This window comes from Salvelinus namaycush, unplaced genomic scaffold (genome assembly GCF_016432855.1).
Source record: "Salvelinus namaycush isolate Seneca unplaced genomic scaffold, SaNama_1.0 Scaffold395, whole genome shotgun sequence".
NCBI lineage: Eukaryota > Metazoa > Chordata > Actinopteri > Salmoniformes > Salmonidae > Salvelinus > Salvelinus namaycush.
Window position 1 is genome coordinate 99,783 of NW_024060952.1, and position 18,113 is coordinate 117,895.

Consider the following 18,113-nt stretch of genomic DNA (forward strand, 5'->3'; position numbering starts at 1 on the left):
TCGGGTGACACCACCGTGACGTGGAGTCGGGTGACACCACCGTGACGTGGAGTCGGGTTACACCACCGTGACGTGGAGTCGGGTGACACCACCGTGACGTGGAGTCGGGTGACACCACCGTGACGTGGAGTCGGGTGACACCACCGTGACGTGGAGTCGGGTGACACCACCGTGACGTGGAGTCAGGTGACACAACCGTAACGTGGAGTCGGAGTCAGGTGACACCACCGTGACGTGGAGTCGGGTGACACCACCGTGACGTGGAGTCGGGTGACACCACCGTGACGTGGAGTCGGGTGACACCACCGTGACGTGGAGTCGGGTGACACCACCGTGACGTGGAGTCGGGTGACACCACCGTGACGTGGAGTCGGGTGACACCACCGTGACGTGGAGTCGGGTTACACCACCGTGACGTGGAGTCGGGTGACACCACCGTGACGTGGAGTCGGGTGACACCACCGTGACGTGGAGTCGGGTGACACCACCGTGACGTGGAGTCGGGTGACACCACCGTGACGTGGAGTCGGGTGACACCACCGTGACGTGGAGTCGGGTGACACAACCGTAACGTGGAGTCGGGTGACACCACCGTGACGTGGAGTCGGGTGACACCACCGTGACGTGGAGTCGGGTGACACCACCGTGACGTGGAGTCGGGTGACACCACCGTGACGTGGAGTCGGGTTACACCACCGTGACGTGGAGTCGGGTGACACCACCGTGACGTGGAGTCGGGTGACACCACCGTGACGTGGAGTCAGGTTACACCACCGTGACGTGGAGTCAGGTGACACCACCGTGACGTGGAGTCAGGTGACACCACCGTGACGTGGAGTCGGGTTACACCACCGTGACGTGGAGTCGGGTTACACCACCGTGACGTGGAGTCGGGTTACACAACCGTGACGTGGAGTCAGGTTACACAACCGTGACGTGGAGTCAGGTTACACAACCGTGACGTGGAGTCAGGTTACACCACCGTGACGTGGAGTCAGGTTACACCACCGTGACGTGGAGTCAGGTTACACAACCGTGACGTGGAGTCAGGTGACACAACCGTGACGTGGAGTCAGGTTACACAACCGTGACGTGGAGTCAGGTTACACAACCGTGACGTGGAGTCAGGTTACACCACCGTGACGTGGAGTCAGGTTACACAACACCTGGCTGTGTTAATAGTCTATACAGAGGACCTGTCTGTCTGACTGCTTGTGTGAAATAGTCTATACAGAGGACCTGTCTGTCTGTGTGAAATAGTATATACAGAGGACCTGTCTGTCTGTGTGAAATAGTCTATACAGAGGACCTGTCTGTCTGTGTGAAATGGTCTGTAGAGAGGACCTGTCTGTCTGTGTGAAATAGTTTATACAGAGGACCTGTCTGTCTGTGTTAACAGTCTATACAGAGGACCTGTCTGTCTGTGTTAACAGTCTATACAGAGGACCTGTCTGTCTGTGTTAATAGTCTATACAGAGGACATGTCTGTCTGTGTGAAATGGTCTGTAGAGAGGACCTGTCTGTCTGTGTTAAAAGTCTATACAGAGGACCTGTCTGTCTGTGTTAATAGTCTATACAGAGGACCTGTCTGTCTGTGTGAAATAGTCAAGAGAGGACATGTCTGTCTGTGTGAAATAGTCTATACAGAGGACCTGTCTGTCTGTGTTAACAGTCTATACAGAGGACCTGTCTGTCTGTGTTAATAGTCTATACAGAGGACCTGTCTGTCTGTGTGAAATAGTCTATACAGAGGACCTGTCTGTCTGTGTGAAATAGTCTATACAGAGGACCTGTCTGTCTGTGTTAATAGTCTATACAGAGGACCTGTTGCTGTGGACATGAGGCAGAACACTCATAATAATGTGTAAAAATCAAACAAGATGAGAGTTGAACTAATCAGCCAAATTCTTTCTTTCTAGTTGTATTTAAATTCAGCCACCAACCAGTTCATCGACGTCCGAGTTAACTCCTATAGACAAATATCCTTTAAAATAGTGTGTGTGTGTGTACATGTTACCTACCTGAATTGTGGATGGCCTCCTTGAGTATCCTGGTGTTTTGTGGTCTCCAGGTCCTGTGTTGAGATGAGGACTCCCTCTTCATTCTGCTCCTGGTGTTCCGTCATGGTGTTGAGCCTGAACACACAGACCACACAGTGTTGAGCTGTCATCAGTTATCCACAGGCTCAGAGCATGTGTCGTATTCTAACACAGCTCATATCGATGCGTGGACACACCCATTCATGCAAATTCTACATCAATATACAAGCGAATATACACAGGTTAATGAAGCTGTGCACAGGGCCTGGGTGACTTTCTCATGCTCTTTCATGCACACTGTTGAGCAACCACTTGTGCTCCTCAAACACACACGTGCACACCATTCCACTAATTCACACACACGTGCACACCATTCCACTAATTCACACACACGTACACACCATTCCACTAATTCACACACACGTACACACCATTCCACTAATTCACACACACGTGCACACCATTCCACTAATTCACACACACGTACACACCATTCCACTAATTCACACACACGTGCACTGGATGAAACCGTGACCCTTTTGGGAGAAAGGCAGTAGTTACCACATCCTCTGTATAATCACAGGTGAGACTGAATGATAATAGCTTTGTGTTTTCTACAAAACCCCTGACTCAGTCTGGCCATTTATCACATGCTGAGTTTCCTGCTTATTATCTCTAATTGGCCTGGTTCATTCCATCTGAACCAATGACTTCTCTGTACGAAAAAGCCTCTTCCTGTTGCGGAAGGTCCTAGTTCAATGGTTCCCACAGAAATCCCCCACCCTGTCCATAACCAATGAACTGTAGCTAGCCAGTCAAAGTAGATGAGGCTGGTGAACAATAGCTTCTTGGTTGCTGTATTCAACTATTCCAGCTGCAAACAGGTGTCTATGGTAAATTAAAAGTAAGGAAACAGAAGCAAACTTTTTTAGAATAAATGCAGATGGGAGAAAACTAAAGTAATGAATCATAGCTCCACATTGGGGAATATGAGAGGGGTCATCTTAAACCCCTCTTAACCCAAAGACATCTTTAATCCTCCTAAAACCTTCACTGGCCGGGAGGGAGCGACTTCAGGGCTGGGTATCATCATTTCCACAAAATGTCCCCAAATTTTACGGCCCGTTGGCGTGGACATTGTTTACCCATAATACCCAATTAAACCCCTCCATTCCCCGAACAGTCAGAAGACCAAGGGACATTTTGTCACGTCTTTGTGTGACTCGTTGTTTTCAATTGGACAAACAGAAAGTCATCAGGACAGCAGAACTGGAGGCCCTGAGTTGTGCACACTTGGTCTTATTTAACAGTGGGGCAGAGTGGTGGGATGAGCCCTTTCCCTTAAGTTGCAGAGTGCAGACTTTTCTGTGGACCAAGTCTCTTTGTGTTCTGTGAACGCAGCACAAACACAACCTGAAAATGTTGTTTCAAGAGATGGTAGCCAACGCATCACAAGCTATGGAACTTCTTGTCAATGTCAACTTTGGTTATAACAGAATGACCAGAAACAACATGAAAATGACACCAAGATATGCAAACAAAAAATGGTTTGTGTGGTTGAGACACCAAGCAATGATGATCTGAGATGTTAACTAGTTTGGAATACTTACAAGAAAACGATCTGTGGAATACGAATCCAACCGGACCTCTTGGCTACTTGTACTGAGTACTCTCACTCTGACTTGGCTTATAACAGTGACAAAGGCCACACCATTGTCCATATATGAATGTTAAATGTGAGCCTTCATCCCTCTCCTCCTCCTTGTCCTCCTGCTGATTAGGGCACATCTACAGAGCCATCACAAGACGTCCTCCAATCGAATTAACTCTAATCTAGTTAAGCTAGCTGCAGTTTCTAGGACCTCTACTGTTAAAGGTGCATCACACCATTTCTCCTTCACCTCCCTGTCTCGTGGTCTTCTCTAGAGAGACGGGGAAAGCAAACAAACAGGTCTGAGTCATGGACACAATCTAATCTAACGGAAGCTATAGGCTGTCAAGGTCAATGATGTTCCAGGTAGAAGTTGCAATGAGCCAAAACAATACAACAACCTCTATAATACAGTATATCATGATATCTAATTACACATTACAGTATAATGATACATACTATACAGATCATGTCATCTTTCATTGATGATGAAGCCATTCATATCATCCATCTTCTGTTAATTGTGACCAATATACTCCGTAAGCAGTCAGTGGAAGCCTATACCTCAAAGTCTCACACTCTCTCTCTCTCTCTCGGTGTCCCCTCAAACCCGAAGAGGCTATGATGCGCTGCTCCCTCTTGATCACAGATAGTGTCTGGTGGTGTCACTTTACTATAGGGTCAGACGGGGCTGAGAGAGGCAGGCCTCAACAAGGATCATTATCAATCTCAGCTATCTTATTCCAGAACAGCTGACGCTTACAAGAGTCAGCAATGGCAGGACAAATTGAAGTCTAAGCCAAACCATGGGCAATACATTATCCATAAGAGCATGTATTAAAAAGAACACAGAATGTGATCAACCATTTCTCCTCTCTCATGGTTCACCACAGCTGTGCAAACCAAAGGGCTCGTTCAAGCTGAACGCCTGCAGTCGGGTGGCCTATTAATTACAGTTGTGCTCAGTGAAGGTAAGGGAGGAAGTGGAGTTGGATTTAATAGGGGCCCGAGTACTTTAGCTACCACCTGCATCTGAAAAAGGCATGCTTTGCATAATTGGCTGCAGCTGGGTTTTGTCATATTGTGGACCTGATATGGCCTAATCCCTAATATATCTGTAGCCTCCATTATTATTAGTTATGAAGGCTAGTCCATATTTGTACCTGTAGCATACATATGGACTAAAATCAGGCAAATTGTGATGCAGGTAGTTGTCTATGAAACCATAACACAAAGAAGGACTTTGGCCTGTGAGATACTGTATCCACACTGCTACACTACAAGCAGAGACTGTAGACTATATAGGCATCCTGGACCGGTTCTCTGGACCTGTTCTCTCCCCACAAGATAAACAAGATGACAATATGAGTGGAGGTTGGTCAATATCCTGTTTGTGAGTTTAACAGTTACTCTACAGAATCCTAGACAGGATGTACTTGTATTGCAAGGCCAGATCCTTTGCAACATGTTTTGTTTGACACATCTGCTTGCATGTATACTGTAGCCTACATGTTTTAATGTTGTGTGTTGATGTGTCTTGAACAATTCGTGTCCACACATAAAGTTCTCTTACAGGAAATAAAAGTAATTTGAATTTCAAAGGAGCTACATTGAGGGCTCCTTTCAAGCAAACGTGAGTGTGTACAGGGTGACATCACTTGCGCCCCTTCAAATGGCTCTGATTAGGTAGGCTACTGTCTACAGTAAACAAGCGTCACTGACGCTTAGATAGATTTAAAGCCACATATATCTAATTAGTTGTGGAAATCTTAGACTAACCCCTTGGTTTTTGAATAACATGACTCAAATACGCAAATGGCATGACTGTCTACCCTTTTTTTGACCAAAAAACGTATTGTAAAAAAGTAGCATACTGTACCTACATTATTTACAATTTTGTTGATCCTTTGTCAACAAATGCGAGCTTCAAATAATTTTCAGAAACAAATATATTGTAGGAATGTCACTCATTGAGCCCTAAGTATAGAAAGTATAGAGGCTAAAATGTGATAAATAAAATAAATCTGACCATTTTTATACAGTTATAAGCCTGTAGGCTGTGATAAAGTAAACACAAGGTATACAATAATGATGTTATTGGCGGGACTGCCCCAATTAATTTAGAAACTAGGCTAATAACCTGCTTAGACAGCCTGACCTACTTCATACACCTGAGGTACTTACATTAGGGCCTAGATTCATTATAAACTACTTATGCGTTTGACAACTGTCAATAAAAAATAGACGACAAACTCTAGAGATGAGACAGACTGTAAACTCACGCAATCTTTGCCTTTACGAATAACCTTCCGCAACGTACCGCTGCACAGGTAGGCTAGTCGTCTTATTTTATTCAGTAACTGTCATGTCCTCCGCAAGGTTGAATTGGTACCAGCCACAGCTTCACATGTCGCAAAGTAACTATAGCGAAATGTCCATGGGGAAAAAAAGAAATTGAATTGCGAAAAATGACACAATTTGAAGCAAAGAGACATGCGGCGAGATAAGAAACACTGGCCGCTTGTCAACTTGTTGCGCAGGGAATGAGTGAGATTGGTTGAGAATACGCCACCGCTGTGTCATTCATGGCATGGTAAAGCTTTGATCAACGGATTTAAAATAACATAATCGTGCGATTACGCTTGCTTGTACTGATCGTAATGATACAACCGAATGCAATTTAAATCGATCTATTTCTTATATTCCAAGGCAGAACGTAACTGCACCTTTTAACCTTACTGAGTGGTGTAAGCAAATCACATTAGGCCTACCACAGTAGCCTTTTCAAGTAAGATGTTTATAATTGTTATATGAAGTTGATTCAGACTTTATATGGTGGTACAACTGATAAATCCATGTCTGAGTTGAATAAATTATACATCAATAAAATGCCATATCATTTTCCTGAGTAGGTCTAAGCCTCCCCCCCAAATATAGCTGTATTTGGTCTGTTACAGTCCAAAAGTTATTTTAAATAACAGTGCATATTGGTGTTATTTGGCTTGTACAGGGAGGACACTGTACAAAGATCTGTGGTGCTGAAAATCCTGCTACTAGCATTTCCATCCTGTAAGGAACGCCATACCATCACTACCATTACTTTATTCCACTCTCTATCCTGATAATATCATTTCCTGCACCGGACCAGTTTCATATTGTTACTGTATTCCTTCTATTCAATGTACTCCTACCAGTGCTTATAGGCTAACTGACTACCAGAACACATGGGTCTCTGATATCCTTTGACCTTTCTGTTGCCACTCTGAGGATGCACACACTCACCCCCTTGAGCTCTATTAATCATAGAACAACGTCAGGGGTGAATAAAGTCAACGTAGAGGACAGACACGGTTTACACTGTGAATACACAACACCTGCCTGTGTGCTGTGAGCATACTAATACACGTACAGAAGAGGCTAGCATAGACCTTCTTTACTAGTAGTATAGAAGGTAGATGTTCCATAGCTCTGAGGTTCAAGGGAAAAGTCACATCAAGTAAATAGAAGTTGCATCTTAGTTCAAGGAAGTCATTACACAAACCTCCACACTAGGACAAATCCCACCGTTGTTCCTTATGTTTGGACTGTACAGGATGGTTTCTTCAACCCAAAATATGGCTACTACTGGACTAGACAGCAAGTTCCAATGGAGAGTCTTCATCAAGAGTGCTTTTTAGTCCAGGAATGATCTTAATCTGGGTCTGAGAAACCGAGCTAAGTATTTCCTCACCAAAGAAAGTGAACACGTAACAGGGCTGACTGACCTGGCTGGTATCTTCTGGTTGCAGGGACCATGGGGTCGGTGGTGGTGGTGTCGGTGGTCCCGGCCTGTGGCCTCGTCGCCTGGCAGGGCCTCAGGGCTGGCTGCGTAGATAGTGCATCCCATTAACCCCTGCACTGTCGGCCACCGCACCCTTGTCGTCGCAGAGCAAGAGGAGCCTCCGCTGCGTACTACTGTGCCGTACCGCGTCCCCACGTCGTCCCTGCCAGTAAGTCTCTACCCTGCTCCTCCTACTCCCAGGCGCCTGCTGTAAAAGCCATTGCCTCAGCACATCTCCACCCTCTCTCCTCTAGCTAACCCCGCTCACCCACCTCCCCCCGGACCTTACTCTCCCTCCCCCACTGGGAACAAGGGATAATCAGATTTCACATTTACACTGAACAAAATCATCCTTGCATAATCTCTCCCCCGCTGTTGCAGCAGAATCATCACGTTGTTGCCCGCGGAGCACCCTGGACGGGGAGAAGGGACTGTATCATCCTAACTGTTGGCTGGGCTGGTTCAGCACCCATTAAGACAAACTACACATTTGAAAGGTTTACCAAAAGGTGCATTGAAGTATGGATGAAGTGGTGATCGATGAGGAAAATGTTATGTTCTTTGTACTAAGCCTCAAATTTCACTTTGAGGTAAGTCTTAGTAAATTGCCTGTTTAGGTCAATGGAGGCTTAATGTTACCGGTGCGTATTATGAAATTCTATGTAGACAATTTGCATAATACCCTACTTCTCATAATAATTTGGGAAGACCACCCTCTAGTGGTTATTTTAGCTCATTGCTTTAATACATCCCTGTAAGGGACCAATCAGCAACATCCCAGGGGCCGGTGCTGGTCCTGGAACCAGAGGTTGAGAAACAGTGCCAAGTCAACACACTACTGTTGAACCACAGTTTCACATCTTCATATATTTGATCATATTAACAGAAGTTTGTCAATTATTGACATTCAAGTTAATGAAGCATTGACATGCATTTGATAAACAAAATAATTTTGCAACATATGCAACCCCTTATAATGACTGAATAAAGCAAGCCAGTCACACATGACAGATATGATTGTCTCATAAAAAGATTTATTTTCCGCCCAAATGTACAAAGGCAAGTTTACAGTATTGTATAAAAAAAGAACCGTGGTGGTAATGCACACTTTACATAAACTCCTGAAGGGGAGGATGAAGGAGAAGAGGGAGGGAAGGGGTGAGACCACAGGAGACAGGGCTCAACCATAGAAATGAAAACCATTGTAAACATCCTTGCAAGTACCAGTGACTGATACTTTGAGGGTTTTGAGTGACACGAGAGGGCCCGTGAGGAAGGTGAGGGAGACGAGACATGATCTGGTAATTTAAGACGTCAGAAAGAGTGTCTTTGTTCCCAAGGGATAAAGGATGTTTTCATAAGCACCAATTGAGACAACTGAAGCAACTGCCGTTCTGGAGAACAAAAAAACAACTCAATCAAAGAGTCGCTAACAAAGAAAGGATGTCCTCCAAAAATAACACAAAATCAAGAGCTTTTTCCTTTAATTTGCTGGATAGAAAGTACTTGCTTGTGTGGCTTTATAATACCCCCAAGGCAATACGATTCTCATTCAACCAAGTCTAAATCCCTGTCCTTTGGAGCAATGCACAAGTCTCTTCCTCCAGTATAGTGGAACGCCATTCTTACTCCACCTACTTGGGACATGTAGAAATGACAATCCACTGATGCGTCATACAACGTCACAGCGGTCTAAATTTCTATTAGATATTAGTTGTACAGGACATCTCAACACACTGTCACATTCAGATATACAGGTCGCAACACCATTCCATTTATGAACCATGACACTTGTGGACAAGAAACTAAAATGTTAACTGTCCTAGTCCTATAGGACAAGAAACTAGCAACACAATGAGACTAATATGTTAACTGTCCTAGTCCTTTAGGACAAGAAACTAGCAACACAATGAGACTAATATGTTAACTGTCCTAGTCCTTTACAAGGGGTTACACCACCAAGCTAGCAGGTTCAAGTTAGTGAATTCCAGGTGTATATGTACTTCAATACTGAACAGAAATAAAAAAGAAGCTACCTGACAATCGTGATAATGTTCTGGCCAGCAGTATGTTGACTTCTGGAACATTCCACATTGTTTCTTACAGGGCAGACTGTCAACAAGCCTCGTTTCTATAGCGCAAGTACCCCTCCCTGAAAATAGAAAAAATAAATATACATCTTTCACTTTAAATGACTGGTTTAGCTTCACTCTCAACGACTCCAGCTCACACACCATATGAAGCCTTTTCTATACATTGTATAGCGACTACTTTGTGTGAATAGGAAAGGAGTCTTTTTGCAGGGCCTACATTAGTGGAGGGGAGGACATTGTGTTTTAAGTGCTGTATCCCACTACGGAGGCATCATTTCATGGCTCCTTGCTTAAATGGGCACAAAGGTTAAATTAAGCTTCTCAACTCAAGAGTTCATCCATGCTTCAATCCAGACAACATCCCTAGATCTTCTTCAAAAAGGGTTCTTGAATAAATAAACAGGCAAAGAACAAATCTAAGATCACTGTGACTGTTTTTAAATAACCTTTGATTAACACCCCCTCATCTCCAAAACCCTACTGCCCCACTGGTCTGAGAGACTACACTCCCCCCTCATCTCCAAAACCCTACTGCCCCACTGGTCTGAGAGACTACACTCCCCCCTCATCTCCAAAACCCTACTGCCCCACTGGTCTGAGAGACTACACTCCCCCCTCATCTCCAAAACCCTACTGCCCCACTGGTCTGAGAGACTACACTCCCCCCTCATCTCCAAAACCCCTACTGCCCCACTGGTCTGAGTGGGAGAGAGGGGGTTGAATGAGGCGAGTGGCAGAGAGAGGGGGTTGAATGAGGCGAGTGGCAGCGACAGGGGGTTGAATGAGGTGAGTGGCAGCGACAGGGGGTTGAATGAGGTGAGTGGGAGTCAAGACAGGTGATGTCCCTCTACTGAGGGGAGCCCAGCGGTAATGCGATCTTGTAACAGTCTCTGGCAGTTGTCACCTGAAGTGAAAGGAGTGCCAAACATGGGCCAGGCTTGGTTGAATCTACTGGGACTCCCCCATTGGCTCAGTGCTGCACTACTGTAACACAGGGGAAGGGTTGCTAAGCCAAGGATATATAGGAGTGAAGCGGTGTTGCTGACGGGATGGGGTCGCTCTGAGCTAGCAGCTAGATGTGCGTGGTTGGCTGTGTGTTGTCTAGCCGGGCATCGCTCCTCCCTGGTTCTGCCTTGACTTTACGTTGTGCATCCTTCCGCATCCTCTGCAATCAGTTGTTTGATTCTTCCTCCATGGAAATTGACAGGATAACGAGCTGGTCCATTTGCTGTGCCGATTGAAGGACCAGTAAGGTACTGTATGCTGACAGGTGAAAATGGCCGACCTCTTCAGTAAATGATCCCCAGTGTTCTGAGGTAACAAACAGCTCTACACTTCTGAACAGAAACCATGGTTACAACTGTCCATCAGTCAGTGCAATATTGATCAGTGAGCCACGGTATCTGTGTGATTAGGTTGATTCAGTGTACGGAAAGGGTGAAGTGAGACTGGCGTATCAAAAACACATTAAAAGGATGGATTGGGAAGTGGGGAGGAATCAAGTTAACTGAAAGAAAAGTCACTCATGCAGTGAAATGAACAATGCAAATGTCAAGAAAACACAAAACATGAACTGTATTGAGGTGAATGTGTTCCCTTCACACAATAATTATGTCTATCCCTGAAAAGTGAACCAAGAGGTGTTTAGCGAGCAAATGGCTGGTTGAGGGACGAGAAAACAAACCCTTCAACACCTATAGAAGTCTGAGGAGGTTGAGCCTCTCTCCTCAAGCGTCCTCTCACCACACACAGTAAACCTACTAATGACCATTGTCAGTATATACTGGCACACTGCGCACAACAGGCCAACAACAGCAAGTTCAAACATTTCAACATGATTCACTTGTTTAGTTTTGTCAGTCTTTATTTTAGTTTGACCCCTCCCCCATCACCCCCCCAGCCCCGTTCTGCACGGGACTAAAAAAGACTATGCAGTCAGAAACCCTTTTCAGCTTTTCAGGCAGTCACAGTTGGTCTATTTTTGCATGTGTTCGTTCATCAACAGTGCAAAGACCAATAGATATCAGCGGAGGTGTGCACATGGGCAGACAGTGATGGCTTTGAACCTTGGGTGAGGTCAGTCCTAGTCCACGGTGGGGCAGGAGGGAAACGAGGGAAAAAGATGCTGCTAGGAGAAGAAAAAAAGAATCTGCCGGACATTCAGGCAGAGAACTAAAAATATAGAAACACCATTCAACTGATGTCTAAAATGGACTCCGAGCCCAGGGCTTCCTCATGTGAGCCAGTCACATGAATCTTTGCAGGGTGGCGAGGTGTCGGCTCCCTGTGGGAATGGCACAAAAGACAGAAAATGGTTGGTTAAATTCACGTTCAAAACCATGTTCAAGACACGTAGATTACCCCAATATAATGACACGTAGATTACCCCAATATAATGACACGTAGATTACCCCAATATAATGACACGTAGATTACCCCAATATAATGACACGTAGATTACCCCAATATAATGACACGTAGATTACCCCAATATAATGACACGTAGATTACCCCAATATAATGACACGTAGATTACCCCAATATAATGACACGTAGATTACCCCAATATAATGACACGTAGATTACCCCAATATAATGACACGTAGATTACCCCAATATAATGACACGTAGATTACCCCAATATAATGACACGTAGATTACCCCAATATAATGACACGTAGATTACCCCAATATAATGACACGTAGATTACCCCAATATAATGACACGTAGATTACCCCAATATAATGACACGTAGATTACCCCAATATAATGACACGTAGATTACCCCATATAATGACACGTAGATTACCCCATATAATGACACGTAGATTACCCAATATAATGACACGTAGATTACCCCATATAATGACACGTAGATTACCCCATATAATGACACGTAGATTACCCCATATAATGACACGTAGATTACCCAATATAATGACACGTAGATTACCCCAATATAATGACACGTAGATTACCCCAATATAATGACACGTAGATTACCCCATATAATGACTACTATTGTAAATTACAATATTACCTCAAAATGTAAAAAAAATAAGTAATAATAGTAAAGAAATCGCTAAAACATTTAAATGCAGCCGTTTTGACCACTGTGACGTCTATGTGAGTGACATTTTACACTTAAATACCAAGCTGAGGAAGCAAATACAACAGAAGACTCTAGATAAGGTATTCCACATCCAGAAACAAGGCAGAGTTCTGCCACTAGAGGGCAGGGCAGCCTGTGATAACGCTGTCTCTATTACAGTATCACCACTGTGATTCACTGGGCTCTGCTGCTGTCCTACCTGCTTAGGACGAACAACTGAACTGAAGGCATAAGAGCTGTTGCTGCTGCATACTGAGGCTGCTAGCTAGCACCGTCGGGCCTTTGTTGAAGTCTTTTCCCAGAGCGCTGTGTATTAGACTGTTGTACAGGACAGTAGTACTAAGTATTTTCCCAGAGAGCTGTGTATCAGACTGTTATACAGTACAGTAGTACTAAGTATTTTCCCAGGGAGCTGTGTATCAGACTGTTATACAGGACAGTAGTACTAAGTCAGTGCGATTGTAAAGGAAAGCATCATTTCTCTTATGTAATGAGGCATAGAAGCTACAGGTTGTCAAAGTACTGCATGTCTACATCTTTTGCCACCACACTCTTTGTCCATACGGCCACATCTGACCCCAGTGTCCGTCTGAGTGTCTATTTGTCTGGCTAATGAGACCGTGATACTCCCATTGGTGTGACCTACTTGTTGTGTGTATGTACTGACGTGTATGTGTAACCGATAGATGCACACACACACACACTATATGCTCATGTTTTAAAAGTATGTAAATTGTAAAAGTATTTTGTCTGTAATGTCTTTGTCGTTATATTTGTCAGACTCCAGTAGGACTAGCTGTCTCCTAAGACACACCATGACACAGTTTGCTTAGTGTGTACACAGTACCAAGTATTTGGTGTGATACCGTCCATTTGGTTATTGAACTGCGCTCTGTCTGCTAATGTATTTTTCTCTTTAAGATCCATCTTATTCTGTCTGTGTGTCCGTCTGTCTGACTACGGGCCTTACCGTTTTCATCTCCGCGCCGGGGGGTAGAGGGAGGGAGCTGCGGCTTGCTGACTGGCAACAATAGCTGATGACGAGAGACCTGTGCGAGGCGGAAAATGCATGTACATCAGTTGGGGTGGGTACATCAGTTGTGTATCAGTCAGAGTTTCCGAGAGCCTCGTCAGTCATAACAGTGAGAGTGGTGATTGGCTGCGACTGACCTGTAGTGTAGGACAGATCATACTGGCCCGAGAGCAGCGGGTATCCCAGGTGGTGATGGGAGGGCATGATGCGCTGGGAGGGCGAGGAGCGTGGCCGCTCCATGTCCCTCTCCCCGCCGCTCCTCTCTCCCCTGTCCCTCTCATGGGACGGCTTGTCGCCCACCGTGGGGGACTTGCTCTTGTACTGGCTGGCGTGCTGCTGCAGGATGTCCAGGGCCTTGGAGTCCACCGAAGCTGCCTTGCCGCTCACCGTGGGGCTGGCGCGCGACTTGTCACCTCCCCTCGCCTCCTCCTCACCGCCGGCCATCTTGCCGCCGTAAGGGGAGAACGGGTAGCCCGCGGGCAGGTAGGGGGAACCTAACATGGGGGACAGGTCATTGTGTTAATTCCATTTATGGCTTAATATCAAAAAATGTGTAGAGAGATTTTTTGGGCAAATGCACTTTCACCCAAGTGGTTCCTTTCTATACCAATAGTTGATCTGGTGTGGTTACCTGGGTAATTCTGCATCATGACCGTGGGCATGCCTCTGTACCCGGGGTGGCTGGGGTCATAGCCCTGCCCATAAGGGTAACCATGCATATAGGGCATGTAGCCCTGATGCTGCGCCAGGGCTGAGGAGAACTGCATGTGGGCATTGGCGCGAGGGTCTTTGCCCATGGCCCGTTGGTCCTCAGCAGAAGACGTTCTGGGGTCTGGGCCCTCTTTCGGACCAGCGCCATCCTCCTCTTTGGGACCGCCACTCTCCTTGGGCCTGTTGGGCCTGTCGTCCTTCCCTTTGCGGTCGCGGTCTCTCTCTCGCTCTCGGTCTCGCTCGTCTTTCCACCGCGGTGGTGGTGGTTGTTGCTGCTCGTCCTCCATCTGGGTCTGCTTGGGGTAGACAGATGGTGTGAATGAGTTAACTCAGGGATACCTCTCTAAAACAACTACACAACTTTCTAGAAGGGCTACAAGTGATCTAAACATGATCTAAAATGAGCATCAATCATCACATTACAATCATTATAATAAAATATGTACAAATAAGAATATAAGAACACACCTAAGTATGAAAAATAATAGGGTAATTATATATATATTTTTTACCTGTCTGTACCACATGGCTTGCTCTATCCCCGCTCTGGAGTCCAGGCTTGGCTTGGAGTCCTCCTTCCCATGGTGCCCCCCTTCACTCAGCTTCATCTTCAGTCCTTCGGCCTGCTGGGACTTAGATACCTCTCCTTTCAGGCCTGTGGCGGAGGCCTTGGAGGGCTCCGATGGAGAGTCTCTGGTCTTACCCTGGTTCTGTTGGGTCTTGTTGGCCAGGCTGTCTGTCTTGCCAGGGGCCTTGGAGAGAGTGGGCGGCCCCAAGGCCTTCTGCTTCCACTCCTCCTTCATGGAGGCCTCGCGTTCCTTCATGGCCGCCGCGTCAGAGCTCTTCTTCTCTGCCACTGCCGCCCGGTGCTGCTCAGAGATCACCTGGCGCTGGCGCTCCTCGTACTGGTGCCGGTAGGCCGGGTTGGTGTTGAGCAGGTGGTTGTGGTAGGCCTGGTCCGGGTGGTAGGCGTACGGGGGAACGTAGGAGTACTGGTTGTAATAGAGAGGCTGCATGTACATGTTGGAGCGCTGTTGGATGACTGACTGCTGCTGCTGCTGCTGCTGTTGATGATGATGTTGTTGTTGTTGACTGGAGGCGTTCATCTCGGGTTTGCGATCTTCGTGAGGCTCCACTTTGACCTTGTCTTCCACATTCTCCTGTTCGTCCTCACGCTTCACTTTCACCGCCGGACTTTCGGTGTGCGGCATGCCCGGGTTGGCGGCACCGGGGCTGGGGCAGGTGTAGTTGGGCGAGTAGTAGGCCTCATAGCCGGCATAGTACGGAGACTCCTTGTTGGGCGTCTGGCTGGGGAACAAGGCTTTCTTGGCTCCTTCTCTGATGCCTTGGTCCTCCACCTTGACCTTCACCCCTTCCACAAGTCTGCCCTCGCCGTCCTCCCCTGCGTCCGAGATGTCCGAGTACGCCGGGCTGTTGGTCTTGACCGAGGAGTTGTCGGCTCCGCCACCATTCTGGGTGACCACGTGGAGAGGCGTGAGGGGCTGAGGCATTCCCGTGCCCTCTATCCGGCTGGCCACCCCTATGGACAGACTGGGGGCGTTGTCGGTGAAGCTGTAGATCTTATCCGCCTCTGCCTTGATGCTGGCAAGACGGCTCTGGTGAGGGTCAGAGGAGCCGTTAAGTAGCCCGTCACCTTTTCCTGGCTCTGAGGACTCAGAGTAGGGGCTCTTGCCCTCTTCTGGTTTCCCCCCTTTACCCGGAGGCTTGGGGCTGTCTGCCTCCTTCCTGCTGTCTCTCTTCTTCTTCTCCTTCTTCTTCTTCTCTTTTGAGGCACCGGAAGCAGGGTTCAGCGCGGGAGGGTCTCCCGTCGCGGCGGGAGGTTTGGTGGGCTGGGCGCCCTTCATCTGGGGGCTTTTGGGGATGCCCTGTATCATAGGGGGGATCCCTAGGGAGACATTGGGGTTCCCCCCTGCAGGGAAAGAGGTGGCCTGTAGGGAGTAGAGCTGCTGGGAAGCTACGCTCCCTGGTGGTACAGGCCGGGACGATGACTTCATGTTCTTCTGAGAAAGTTTGTCGGTCTTGGACTTTTTGTGGGACTTGGACTTTTCCATGCCGTCGTTGCTGGCCTCGTCGGTGAGACAGGGCCCGTCGTCACAGCCTTCTATCGGCATGCCGCTTGCTTCAGGGTCAGCGTCACCACCTTTCTTTTTACTCTGTTTGGAACCAAACTTGCCAGGGGAAGGAGACGGACTCTGGCAGTCAAAGCCCCTTCCTTTTGGGGTGACGGACCGTGCGGGAGACAGGCAGCCTTTGTGAGAACTGGAGGCCCCGTTGCAGTTTCCCGGCTCAGGGTGAAGCGTGGAGTCCTCCCCGTACTCACTGTCCCCATCCAGGTCCAGCTTGATGTCGTCGTCGTCGTTGTGTGCGCGTGCCTGGTGGTACTTGAGGCCGTTGATGTGCTTGTACTTCTTGTTGCACCCGGGGTGTGGGCAGTCGATGAGGACCGGCGAGGGGCAGTTGCGGTCGAGCGTCGGAGGCTGGGACTCAGTTTTAATTGAGGGGATGGGGGGAAGGACAGGGGGAGGCGCCCCTCCGCCGCTGTTGGAGTTGGTGCGCATGCGCTTGTTGCCTTTGGTGTCCTCAGAGCTGGAGTTGGGCTCCATGTCTGAGGCAGGTTTGGACTTGCGCTTGCTGGCCGATGAGGGGCTGGCCTTGACGTCCTCTGTGTTGCTGTTGGGTGGCGTGCGGCGCTCCGACGACGTCTGGCTGCCCCGCCGGCCCTTACTGTTGTTGTTGGCGGCGCGTGTCTTGCTGGTGCCGCTGCCCTTGTTGTCCGACGAGTTGCTGTTCTCGTTGACGGGTGTGTTGCTGTTGGGCCTCATCCTCTTTCCCCGGCCCCGGCCATTCCTCATCTCCAAGTCACTGGTGGGAGACTCACAGAACCTGAGGAGACAAGAGGACGTAGACGTTAGCAAATTACATTACGCATGCCAAAAACAAACGTCATTTAAAAGGGTTGACTAACAAATGTAGGCAGAATTTGTGCATAACACAATATGCGCATTTTCCACCAGAGACTTGTTGTGGATAAAAGGCTGTGTGTGATGACATAGTGCACATAAACATATATTTTGTCACAAAACCTGTTGTTTTAGAGCGAGGGTGCCCACTCTGATCTTGGCACGTACACTTTACCCAACAGCTGGCAGATACAGTGTGGGTAGGCTACCTGCATTATGAGATTATTATGGAGAAGAGCAATATTATTTGTATTTGTCAAATGGCAGCAAAGCTTCGATCATCATGTCACCAGAATAAGACCCTTGATATTTATTGGAAAGGAGCATCAAGCTCATCACCGTGCACTTTCACCACCCTGTGAAGTTCATCATAACTTAATTCATCTGTAGCCTAATAAACTGCATGCTTTCCTGAGTCATAGTGGGAGGACCACACAACATAAGTTATTTCAATATGATGGTTATTACATCAATATTTGCGCATAAAAGGCGCTTCGATCGCCATTTCTCACATAATCAATTTCCCCGACACAAAGATCCCACCATGTCGAACAAACAAATAGTCTGTCACCGTTTTTAAAATTGTATCGGCATATCCTGTTTCCATCAGCCCAGCTGTGACTGTTTTCATGCATCAGGTAATTCATTCATATGAAATGGTTGGAAGGAAAC

The 18,113-nt window shown here is 47.1% G+C and overlaps 1 protein-coding gene across 3 annotated transcripts in view; it reads right to left on the reverse strand.

Moving 5' to 3' along the window:
* Window positions 1-8,524: 8,524 nt before the first annotated feature.
* Window positions 8,525-18,113, reverse strand: part of LOC120040961 (zinc finger protein 609-like) — an 87,555-nt gene continuing 77,966 nt past the window's right edge. For 2 of the 3 annotated variants that reach the window (XM_038985931.1, XM_038985933.1), the window contains 5 exons: window positions 14,973-17,364; window positions 14,381-14,756; window positions 13,887-14,243; window positions 13,687-13,765; window positions 8,525-11,887 (listed from right to left, as the gene is read on the reverse strand). In XM_038985931.1, the coding sequence (XP_038841859.1) occupies window positions 13,692-13,765; window positions 13,887-14,243; window positions 14,381-14,756; window positions 14,973-17,364 (3,199 nt within the window). In that variant the 3' untranslated portion in view covers window positions 8,525-11,887; window positions 13,687-13,691. The remainder of the gene's footprint in view (window positions 11,888-13,686; window positions 13,766-13,886; window positions 14,244-14,380; window positions 14,757-14,972; window positions 17,365-18,113) is intronic. The other variant, XM_038985932.1, reaches the window with a different exon arrangement.